At 45.2% G+C, this 12,451-nt stretch overlaps 1 protein-coding gene across 18 annotated transcripts in view; it reads left to right on the plus strand.

Moving 5' to 3' along the window:
* Positions 1-4,308: 4,308 nt before the first annotated feature.
* Positions 4,309-12,451, plus strand: part of DNM1 (dynamin 1) — a 65,540-nt gene continuing 57,397 nt past the window's right edge. For all 18 annotated transcript variants that reach the window (XR_008440286.1, XR_008440287.1, XR_008440289.1 and 15 more), the window contains exon 1: positions 4,309-4,616. Coding sequence is in view for 14 of the 18 variants with exons in the window: in XM_053996617.1 (XP_053852592.1) it covers positions 4,456-4,616 (161 nt within the window). In the remaining 4 variants the exon portion in view is untranslated. The remainder of the gene's footprint in view (positions 4,617-12,451) is intronic.

The following is a 12,451-nucleotide window of genomic DNA, read 5'->3' on the forward strand; positions in this document are numbered from 1 at the left end:
ATATAGATCTAGAAACCTAGTCCTGATATTTCTTGATGGGCAGGACAAGTCCACAAGAGGTGAAGATAGCTTTTATATCCATTTTACCACATGTCAATCAGCTCCTATCAGTGATTTTCAGTCTCACAAGGTAAAATATATACCAGGAGCCATTTTATGATATCTCACTGGATGCAGAAAGCACAGAGAACTCAGCTTTGTTGCTCTTAAAATATTAATTTAAACTTACATCCATGTGCAGATCCCATTCTTAATGGAGTATAACATTCAGCTTCTTTCTTTCCTTATGTATACTCTGGCTTCTGGCAAGTCACACTCACAGTAATACTGTCCTAGTGTCTTATTCACCAGATTTACCTTCTTTTACCTCTTTTTGGGGGATTTGCACACCAATTCAGTTTAAACACAGAAGATGCAGAAGCATCTCACTATGTTATTCTACAAAGAAAAGCATTCTATTTGAAAACTCAAAATTAAAGGCCGCTTTTCTTTCAAATAGCTTTTGCAATTAATAGGAGCAGTAGAAATCAACTTTTTTTCTCTAAGCAACTGATACCACAAGAGATTGATGATGTTACTATGGTACCATTGCTACTATAGTAGCACTTAAGTACCTATAAAATAGATACTTAAGCATTTTCTATCTCTATAGGCAGCTTTATATAGTTATGGAAATGTAAGAGGCTAATTTTAGTTAATAATTTAAACTATTGATCAGCTGTATCATGTAGGATTAGTATGGACAATGACAATCCTAGGCCAGTTTCCTTTTGGAACTTTTAACCTCTGCTTTTAAACATTCAATTTAAATTATTATCTGTGTCTATAACCATTTTTAGGAACCCAAAAGGCCAGAATTATCCACTTCAAGACCCACAGTGAAATATTCTAAACATTCACACTACCTGGAGTCAGCAGAAACAGTTTGCAAGTAACTTAGAGACTCATAAGCTAATTGCATTCCACATTTTTGCCTCTATTTTCCTCTGAGGACTAGATATGTTATTTTTGCAAGGGCAAGGAATGAAGGACAGAATCCAGCTCTCAAATGTCTATTTCTAATTATGCTAACTAAACTGGGAGTCCTATTTGCATGTGGTGACAAAATCAGCACACACAACTGTGGTTATGTTGATAGCCATACATAGAAACACACATATGCTTGGCCACATGCATTTTTAGGGATTCATGTTAAAGTACATTCAGAAATATTTATAGCACAGGCGGGGGGTGGGGGGGAATCTTTCATTCCTCTTGTTTTTCTTTGCTAACATCTTCAGTTTTTCTACTAAGATTTAAAAAACCAGATCTTTCCTATTCATTCCAGTTACTAAAATTCCTGTTGTTTTTCCTGCTCTGTCAGCTAAATGCTGCTGAGTAAGTCACAGGTAGGAGGTATTACAGAATCAAAAGGTATGTTTGCTGAGACATCCTTGCAACTCAGTTTGTGTCAGGAGAGAAAATGGAAGGCTCTAGGAGCGATTCCGAGTGCCTGCAGTTCGCTTTTTCATCAACGGGAGGAGTAGGTTCATAAAGCTTCAGAAAATCCAAGCCTCGCTGTCTGGGATGCTCGAGGTCAGTCTCTCTGGGCTGAGCGGCTGCAGTTGCTGCAGAAGCGCTCAGACTTCACACTGTAAATGAGTGGTTTAGGGTGACGCTGCAGGCAGACACTGGAGCTCATCTGCTTACAAATAGCTCTGCAGGACAAAGAAGCTGGAGCAGATTCTGTGCATCTCTCAGTTTTACACTAATATTGATCCATGTAAAGCTCGCCAATATTTCTGCGTGTTTTACCAATTCCATGATATCTTTTATTCCTTTCTTGTGTAGCTGGAGAGCACCCTATTAGCTCCTCTCATCCCTGCTGTCCAGTTTTGCCCTTTAAGACTTCAATTAGGCCAAAACCCCCCATATGTCCCCCAAAGGACCACATTTCCTAAGAACTAAGTATCAGTTTCATGGAAAAATAAAACTAGATAGTGTAGGAAAGAGCACCTGCAAAGAAGTCATGCATGAGCCTTTATACTGTATAAGCTCCTTAACTGGCAACATAAATCCTACTTTTCCCCTCAGTCTTCAACATCAGCTGTTGATATACTGTATTTCCAATAGTCTTTCACAAACATTTCTCAAAGCAAATGGATTCGTTTCGTTTTAGCTTTTCCAAAAAAATATCACCTGAATGATTAGTTCTAGAGCTGACTCAACCAGAACAAAATACCTACTCAGAGTACATGGGGACAAAGCTAAGTAGTCAACCTATGAGCGAAAGCCAGACCCAAAGACTCCATAGGCTGCAACTGAACCAGAGACAAACACTTCTTCATAAGTCAGCAGGGACTGATGGCCCACCCAGGTCCACAGATGTGGGGGGAAGCCCCAGGTGAGGCTGGTCATGGCCACTGAGAGTTTTTAGTACAGCTGGTAAATTGTGTGAGGTGACTGAAGTGATGCAACTGGGCAGTCTTTCTCTGTATTGCAGTTGGTGAACTTTTACTTCCTGGTAAAAGGACAGTTTTCTTCCTATGGTTCCTCAAATAAAGCTTCAAAGATCCTCATGGTCTAAAGTTCCCTGAGCTTCAGCTCTGATCCAGGGAGGGAGGTGACATCATTATTTGAGCCTTTGATACTCTTCACTGTCCTTTTTGTGGTGACCTCTTACAAGGAGCAGCTATCCATAGCAGTTTTTTCCCAGAATCCTTCAACATAAATTATCAGAATGGCTGCAGGGATGCTCAAAGGCTTTTGTCCACAGCCTATATTGAATTTCTTAAGCTTATTTCTTGAGATTTACTGGGTAATTTGCTGAGAGGAAAAAATAGCATTGACAGCCCCCAAAACTGCCCACGTATGCCCTACAATGGTGTTACCCGTACAGATGGAGCAGCTCCCTTCCCTTCCTTCAGTGTTCTTACCTGCACACTGGTGATGTGTTAGAGCATGGGGCAAATTCATTGCTCACTATGGCTGCCTCAGTTTCTCTGTATGTCCACACAGGTATTTTTGTGTGGATTAAATTTGATGGACACCTGTGAAATATTCATTATAATTATTATAACTAAAAAGCTGCTGTTTAAAACAAAACAGACAGCTCAAAATCTGTTGCAGTTTTTTGTATTTCGTTTCCCCCTCCACCCCCATCTCTCTCTGAGCTGTGAATAGGAGTCTTGGGTAGCACGAACTGAGAGGTGTTTGAAATGCAACACTCTCCATCCTTCTGAGTCATTGCTAGCCATCAGATGCTTTTTTGAACACTTGTTTTCATTGCTGTACTTTGAAATCAAATGTGGCCTCATGTTATATTCTTATTAAAAACCTATCCCTTTTAAAAACCTAAACCCAAGCTGTTCCCTCTTTATTGCAGACAAGTAATTTTAAAAACAAAATCTGGGTGCATAAAATGAAGCACCTGTTTGCGTTTCTCTATAACAAGCCTGGCAACACATCCACTGTTTTACAGCTACAAACAGAAATCGATACATTTCTCATTTGTGTTTGAATGAAGCATCAGAATCATAGAATGGGTTAGAAGGGACCTTAAAAAAACATCTTATTCTATGCTCTGCCATAGAATGGGTTGGAAGGGACCTTAAAAAACATCTTATTCTAGCCTCTGCCATAGAATGGGTTGGAAGGGACCTTAAAAAAACATCTTATTCTAGCCTTTGCCATCTTATTGAGATGCCCAGAGAGTGGTAGCGTTTTTGCAAACCTCCAGTTTAATCATCTCAAGTGTTTCTTGCATTTTGGTGATTTCACAAGCCCTCCCGTACAGGTGCCATCCCGTTCCCAAGTACCGTGACCAAGCCGTGGTGCACTGAGTAAACGTTGTGGCTGTGAGGATCACATAGTGCAGGTGTAGTAACCAAGCCACGTGGGTCCTTCGACCACATCTTGCCTGTTCGCTGGCAGCGCTGCACAGCTGGAGGCAGTGAATGCCACAGGGATCGTGGCACCGTGCTGGTGCTACGGGCTCCCGGACAGGTACACCGGGACTGACTGCGGGGCGGGCTTACCGGGCTACACACCCACACCGCCTGGGCCACACAGGTGTGCCAACCTGCCGCACACAGAGCCAGCCCCGGGGTAACCTGAACTCCTCTGGTTTTGGGAGCGAGCCCCGTTCCCAGGGCTCTGGGCACAGACACCAGTGCCGTGCCGTGCCGTGCCGTGCCGTGCCGTGCCATCCCGATCCCGGCCCCCTCGGCCCCTCGCGGCCGCCGGACTACATCTCCCAGGATGCAGCGCGGCGCCGGTGCCTTTAACGCCCCCTGGCGGCAGCACGGGGCGCCCCACAGGCGCGGCGGGCGGGCTGGCTGAGGCGAGCGGAGCCCGGGCGGCGTCGAGCGGGGCGAGGGGCGCGGGCTGGAGCCGCTGCCCACCGGCCCCAGAGCCGGGGAGGGCTGCAGGAAGGGCTAGTGCGAGCTCGCCTGTGCGAGGAGCCGCGCCGCAACCATGGGGAACCGCGGGATGGAGGATCTCATCCCGCTGGTCAACCGGCTGCAGGACGCCTTCGCCGCCATCGGGCAGAACGCCAACCTCGACCTGCCGCAGATCGCCGTGGTGGGGGGGCAGAGCGCCGGCAAGAGCTCCGTGTTGGAGAATTTCGTCGGGAGGTGAGCGGGGGTGTCCCCGGGGGCGCGGGCAGAGCTGCCGCATGGCCAGCGCGGTGCGGGGGCAGCGCGGGCAGCGGCTCCGCACGGGCAGCGCGGTGCGGGGACGGGCGCAGGGACAGCGCGGGCAGAGCCGCCGCACGGGCAGCGCGGTGCGGGCACTCTGACCGCGGTGCGGGGACAGCGCTCCGCTCGCAGCTACTCTGCTCGGCGCGTGTGTGGTGCGCGGGCAGCGCTGCAGGACGCCCGGGCGCTGCGGTGCAGGGCTACGGGGAGGCGCGGGAGGGAGGGAATGAGTGAGGAAGGGAGGGCTCCCTGCCTGGGGGCATTCCGCAGCGGGGTCCCCGCCACTGCCGCACCTTGGCGGCCGGCGGCAGCCCCCCCTTGTCCTGGCTGTTACATAACGGAGCGGGCTGAAGGGGCTGTGGGGGCCGGCCCCATCCGTCCCCTGCTCGGTGCGGGGCTCAGAGATGGATGTTGTCGCTGCGGGGGGGGGTGATGCGGAGGGTGTTTAAGTTTAATCTGCTCCGTCCCCCTCCCCCAGCCCAGGCTCGCTGTCCTCCATAGCGGATGCCATGTCAGGAGCTGCGGGGAGGCTATAGGAAGGACGGGGTTGTAGCTCTCCTATATGCTCAAATCCCCGGGTGCTACCATTTTGTGGCAGGCAATATACTGATGCCTTCCCTTCATGTGACCTTCGCATTCATCATCTGCAACTTGAGTAAATTCCAGACCGCGCTGCTTGGGTATCTGCTCCAGTGCAGACACACAACACCTGGGGGGGGGGGGATGTTCCTCACCTTTTTCTTGGCCTTGCTAATTAATTGTATTAAGTTATATATGGGTTTTAATATCAGGGTGTTTTTTTATGCTACAAGGAGCACGCAGGCTTCTGGTGACTTGCCTTAAGAGCAGTGACTGCTGATACCTGGTCAGATGCTTGCGTGGGTTTTTCTCTTTCAGCAAACTGCGTTTGTGACAACATCTACTGGATCTCATTTCCCAACCCCCACTTTTTCTTTTAAGCTGTTTGCTGTTGGATGGCTTATAGAGCTTTTCCACTGTCAGAAGAGTCTGTGGTGTGGATTAACTGCTTGTTTAGCTGCAAGTAGCCTCAAATTCTGGACCTGTGCAAGGGTATCTTTGAGCAGTGAGCGTTGGGTGTACTAAGAGGAAGGCTCAGGGGTTGCATCTGGTACAAAGAAAGCATGGTCAAAATAATTTTTTTTCTCTGCCATAGATCAAAGAGTTTTGAAAAAATAAGAATATAAAATTTAATAAGTTTGGCATCTCTTCTAGCTAACTTCCAAAGGTCCATGCAGTGAATCCCTGAGAGATGCTGGGATCGTGCCAAGGGCCAGACATTGCAGAAACACATTTTACTGAGTCTCAGGTCATAGTCCAGGATCCACTTGTTTGTCCATAGTCACAGGAAAAAAAAAAAAATTCCTGCCACCCAAATGAAAAACTTGTTGGGCTGTAGCTTTCGAAGAAGGGGAAAATGGATCTTCTGAAATCTTTGAGCAAAATGGGTTCACCTGTTGGCTCTGCTGTTTTCATGCTTTCTAAGTACTGGCAGTCAAACCTCATAAATCCTTTTTAGAGGATCTGTGCAGGCAGTGCTGCAGTGGTGTCATAGATAATGTAGGGCTGCTGGGCCAGAGGGGGATTTGTTGGAGGAAGGACAGTCAGTGTATTGGGGTAAACTGCTCCTCTCCTTTAGACCAACCACACAAGAGGATTTACTAATCCTTGATGCATCTCCACTGGCACCAATTTAGAACTGGGGATTTTATCTGCTTGGTGGAAAATATATGAATTCAATTATCTTCTGTCTCTTTCTGATGACTCCTGTCACAGGAGAACTTATGACCTCACCGTGTCCCATCAGCCTTCTCTCTAGCAGCAAGTTATAGCGCTGTGGCTTTTAGAAAATGAAATAATTAAGGGTCCCCTGAGCAGGAGCTGAGAGCTGTCTGTAGAAAAGCATTTAGAAGAAATAATTGGAGGGGAAATGGAAAATGTCAGTGTGAAGAGGTCTTTCTCCATTTGATACCCCTGAGTGCTGGCTAGTTTAGACTGGTAACTTGAGACCTCTTACCACAGAATGTATGTGTATATGCTGCAAATCCCAATCCTGTTAAAGTAGTGTTGGGGCCCTGCTGTAATGTATAGTCTCTTTTCTTTCTCTGTGGGTATTGGAAACCATGATAAGGAGCTATGGAAATAGTATCCAGAATGAGCATGGTTCTTCAGTGTAATTGTGATAGGGGCTGTTTTCTTGTCTCAACAGCCATAAGAAGAAATTGTGTCTAGACCTACTGTGTACAAATACAGTTATTGCTGTAGTGTGGACATGACATATGTCACTGCTCCTGCTTGATACCAGGATGGTGGTGCAGCTATTGCTCAGCAGCTGCTTGCTGCATGGGGAATGTGAGTGCTGATGAGTTTCTCTCTGAGTGGATGGAAATCTGTGCAAGAACAAATGCTGATGTGGTTGGTACTGGCTGATGTGCATGATGCAGACACTTCAGCACAGGGGCTGGAGACCCTGCCAGGGCTGGTTTCCCTGCTCAGGACCTGTGGGGCTCCTTTCAAATTGTCATCAAATCACATTTCCCTAACAGGACAGCACACTTGCCCCCTGCCAGACCTGTGTTGTGGCTATGCCGGGCTTCAGTCCAGGGCTGCTGCAGGCACCTTGCAGTAGCACTGAGTCCCACATTCAGTGGAAACCTACAAGCAGGGAGGAGTGATACTGCCTGCAATCAGTGTTTAGTTACATGTCATACCAAACAAATATTTTTTTCCCTACTGAATTCGGTGGCTTACTAGTTGCTGCTAATTGCGTTTTCGGTGACACTTACTCTGCTGTTAACAGATTATCCAACAGTGCAGAGCTTGTATTTATAATACCAGATGTCAGTGTGGCTGCTATGTGTGCTTTTGCTGCTGGAGTCTCAGCGTGGTGACTCGGATACCGGCTGGTGGTGATAAAATTGCTGAAGAAACAACAAGCCATGTAGAAGCCAGACAGGTGACACATCTGTCCATAGACTGGTTTGTCCTGGGCCCCAGAACTGGAAGGAAGGTTAATTGGGTGAGCTCCAGGCATTTCCTGTTGGTGTGGTTATAAGCTTGTAGGATAACTCATGTTGGAAGGGACCTCAGTGATCATTTTGTCTGTTCTTAAGATGTTGTTACTTCCCTGCAGCCTCATTTCTAAATAAATAGGTCTTGGAGCGGGCAACTGTACCAGCAAAATTAGTCTGATAAAAAGAACAAAGCATGTGGTATGTGCTAATTTGACTTAAGAGCCCAAATGACGGAGGAGATTGAGACAGCCTACAAGGTTGTTTGTATAATCATCCATGTTCATGCCACTCTTACTTTACCATGTGAAAATAACAAATATACTTTCTTTAAATCCTATGATCTCAGAGCACTGTTACACAAATCTTTGTGTTTCTGGGAGTATTACTGTTACCTGTGCTTTACAAACAGGAGAACTGAAAGCACTGGGCTGTGTTCAGCTGGTTCCTGGAATGGCTGTGCCTTGTGGTGGTGGTGTCTGATCCAAGGCAGGATGCTGCTTAGACCTTCTGGGACAGCTTCATTGCTCTTCATAGGGAAAACAAGGCACCTCTGACTTCTCCAGAACAGATGGTTTCAGGGGGCTGCTGAGGAGGCAGTGACTAAGGGCTGGGAACAGTGGGTGGAAGGACTTGAATGGAGATGAAACCATCTTGTTTATGATCAAGGGACCTAAGCAGTGCCAAACTTGTGTGAAGTGAATCAGTGTTTACTTGACCCTAGACCTGAGCTGGAATCTGGTACCCCACAAGCATCTTCTCTTGGAAGTTGTGCACCCAAAATAGGGCTACTTAGCAGTCTGTCACCAGGCTCTGATGGTATATGCTGAATTCCCTGATGTTCGTGTGCTGCCTAGAAGGAATCAGGAGACAGGTGTGGGCCTAAACTCAACCATGTTGGGCTAACCTTGCCTCTCCTAACAATAAAATTTCCATATGGGTAGAAGAGCAGGGAAAATGCAGCACTGCAATGCTTGTGTCAGTCAAAAGGCTAAATACTCATTAGGCATAGCTGCAGTAATTGATGTGACAAAATCAGGCACGGGGCTGGCAGCAAGTGTCTCTGCCTTTCTGTGTCCCATAATGGTGATGCAAAGCTAGATTCTGAAGCCGCGGGGTTTAGTTTGGCTTCAGGTATAACTTTGAGGAGCAACTTAATACCTTCCACAGCCATTTAGAGATAAATACACCCCCAAGATATGATGAGGGAATGCCTTCCTTGATAACATATACTTTGCTTTGTTATGGAAAGCTTCCCCAGCAAAATACCTTCAGAGACCAACAGCAGTGTTTAGCAAGTATGTAGAAGTGAAGGATCCTAAAGGGATGCATAAAGAGATCCAGATACTTGGCCTGTTCCTGCAGGAATACTGTTTTGTTGATGATCTTTGTACTTTTAAGTTGCTCAGGCTTCTGCTGCAGTATGTGGTTTATGAGCTTGAGTGTTGAGGACTGAGTGTTCAAATATTGTAAAATAGCCACATTATGTATAGATTGGGGATGTCTGTTGGACAATGCTGAGCATCACTGCAGTACTTCAGGAGCAGATTTAAACAAGAAGATTACATTAATGACGTGTGCTTTGGCCACAAAAGAGGTTCTTAAGAGTGATTCTTCCAAATTTTTGAGGGTTCTGATTTGAGATGTGTGCTGGCAGAGAGATGATTAATTGCAAATTGTGGACCTTTAATTGTTGTATGATAAATATATCTGTGAGCCAGTCAAATCGTGTTGTCTATTTGCAGCTTAAAAACACAGGCACTGCTTGTGAGCTGACTTATTTAGGGTTGCAATGGATGGTGCAAGAGTCAGGAGTAGGATTCTGCTGCTTAGAGAAATAAACTATGGTCAGATAAGTCCTTCAGATGGCAGCCAGTCTTTGGTCTCCAGTGAAGAAAATACCTATTTTCATATTGGATTAATTGAGGAAGGAAGAAAATATGGAGCATTGGGGGAAATGGGTAATGTGTTACAGCAGACCCCAAGATAAAATAATTTCACTTAAGAGAAATCTGTAGAGCTCTGAGCAAACACTTGTGGAAGGAGGAATGCTAGAAGAAGATACATAATTAAGTTATAACATAACATGGATGGCTGTGAGGGAAAACCCTGTGAATCTCAATGTTCATAGATGCAGCAGCAGTGTCTGCCTGTGTTTGTTGTCAACTTGTTTTAATCCTATTGGGGTTGGCTCAAATAAGTACAAGTCTAATATTTTTTTCTACTTCCCGCAGCAGTTTCATGGTCTCTGCAGATCTTTCAGCTTAACTCCTTAGTGATGATCTCGTGCTTCTGGTAACTGCCCACTAGCCTTATATTCTCTAGAAGAAGGGATGTTTAAGGTATGTCTCAGATCATATCAGAATTTACCTAGGGGAAGGAAACCAGCTGCAGTCCAGTGGGAAAGCTGGTGCTCAGTGTGGTGCAAGTTGGTGTTTGGACGTACTGGTGTGTGAAAATGACAGGTTGTCTGTCATTGCTGGAATTCATCACTTGATAGCTGACAGATCAGGGATGCTGCATTTCCTTGTGGACTTTCCTTGTTAGCATGATAATCCTTAAGTTGAGAGTCTTAGAACATCTTGAGTTTTTTTGATTATTTCCTATTGTACTTTGAGATAAGTACATGTGGAATTGTTTGTGTGTTTCCTCAGTAAACAGGATACTGTGATACAAGGCTGTAAAGAGGGAACAGAACCAGTGGGGAAAGGAGTCAGAAGTTCCCAAAAGCTAAACTGTCAGCTGCTCCTGTTTTAAAAAAACAGGAGTTTTAAAAACTCCTGGTGTGCTTATCACACAGTCAAAAAACCTTAATAAATCCAGGCAAAGCAAAGATGACCTACTGTTTTTAAAGGGTCCTGATTGTTTTCAGAAGCCATTCAATACCTATCTGGGAATACCAAGCCAAGTCCTTGACCCTGACTTTTCCAGATGCTCAGAGCCAGCTAGACTTCAACAGAAAGAGTGGGAGTCTGTCTGCAACACCTCCTATCTGAGGCAGCTTCTGAAAATGTTATTCTAAGGCAGGAAGTTAATCCCCTTCCTGATCTGGTGAATTCCTGAATGTCCCTGCTTTATACTCCAGGTTTGAGTCTGTCTGTAAAAGTGTGAGTAAAAATTCTGAATAAGGTTTTTTTAAGATGGATCTTTTTAAGGAGAAATGCAAGCAGCTTACAATTAGCATAAGTTAATCAAGAAAACAGTTCTTGCTGTGTTGTAGCTGCTGGGGTGAAACTTATTATGATGCCTTGAGCAGTGAATTTATTGGACAAGAACAAACCCATGTGTGCTCCACCCTTGTGAGCCAGTACTTAGTTTTTTGTTTCAGGCAGTGCATGAGTAGCAAAACCAGAAGAGTTAGTGAAGGGGTGGCAGGCAGTCATCTAGAAGCATATGGTGTTCAGCCTATGTGCCCAATGTAAAATTGATTTTGAGGCGGCGTCTGTGAAAGGAGATTTACTGATAATATGCAGGGTAAACCTACTTCCTTGATATGCCACTAAAAAAAAAAAAAACACCCCAAAAACTTTGGGTGTAATACTTTCCTCCTTCTTGGACTCACAGATCTGTAACCATATGAGTCAGAGTACTGCTAGTTGGGAGGAGAGATGAAGTTAAATCTGGTCCAAAAAAAAACCAAACCCCAAACCCAGAAGTCTAGTCATGCATGGTGGGAAAAATAGCTTACTAGTGGGACAATTTCTCATTCTACTTGAAGTTTTCACTTCCTGGCCTCTGACCTGGTTTTGCACATTCTGACAGAGAGTGGAATCTCATGGTTAAGGAGTATTGTCTCTTATTACAGGGAAATGGGCATGTTCAGCCTTGAGGGTAGAATTCTGTTCTTTGCTCTGAAGCTAAATTCTTAATGATTAATTTTATACCTTTTTCTCCATCCTTAAAGGCTGTTGGTGTCTCCCATGACATGTAGGTGTATATCATTAATGGACACTTGAACTAACACTGGAAAAGGTTAAGATAAAGTGATAAACTGTTTTTCTTAACAATAAATGAAAACTCTTAAAAATAAATGAAAATATGGCACTGCAGAGTCTGTCTAAGCCCTTGCAAAGGCTTGCCTTCTCTCTAGAAGTGTTGTGCCAAGAACTTTAGTTCTTTGTGCAGGTTGGTTTGCTCAGTATTTTACAGGTTACTTAAGTCTGCTCTGCAGAGGTTGGGTCTGGTGCAGCCACCTTTGGCTGCTGGCATAGATCAGGCACAGGATTTGAGGAGTGAGGGTGTTCTTAGAAAGCACTGGAGATGAGAGGCTGTCCTAGATGGCCTGGTAGCACCTGAATTTTTGAGCATGGTCTTTCAGGGCAGGGATGGGTAGCAAAGCCCTACAGAGGAGAGAGCCCAGGTTTTTGTACCTAGGGACTTTCAGTACTTGCATGTTCTGGTCAGGTTTGGAGGTGGTCAGCCTGCAAGAAGACACTGATTCTGGAAAAACTACAAAAAGTTATTTCTCTTAATTTACATTTATTTGTGATCCATCTAAAGCACACATCACACCTATTTTGGAGGGACTTGATGGAGTTTAGTAATGCAAACAGGATGTGTTGCTCAGAACTAACTACTATAGATACTGGGTTAGCTATGAAGAGAGGGCTGAGAACATTTCAGTGTTTACTGATGAGCAGGCAAGACTGCATCAAAACACTGATGGGCAGCTGAGGGCACAATTTAATGTTAGATATTTAAATGATTATTCCAAGTGACTCGTTGATATTTTGTAGCTAGGTC

Source organism: Vidua macroura, chromosome 21 (assembly GCF_024509145.1).
Source record: "Vidua macroura isolate BioBank_ID:100142 chromosome 21, ASM2450914v1, whole genome shotgun sequence".
NCBI classification, from domain to species: domain Eukaryota; kingdom Metazoa; phylum Chordata; class Aves; order Passeriformes; family Viduidae; genus Vidua; species Vidua macroura.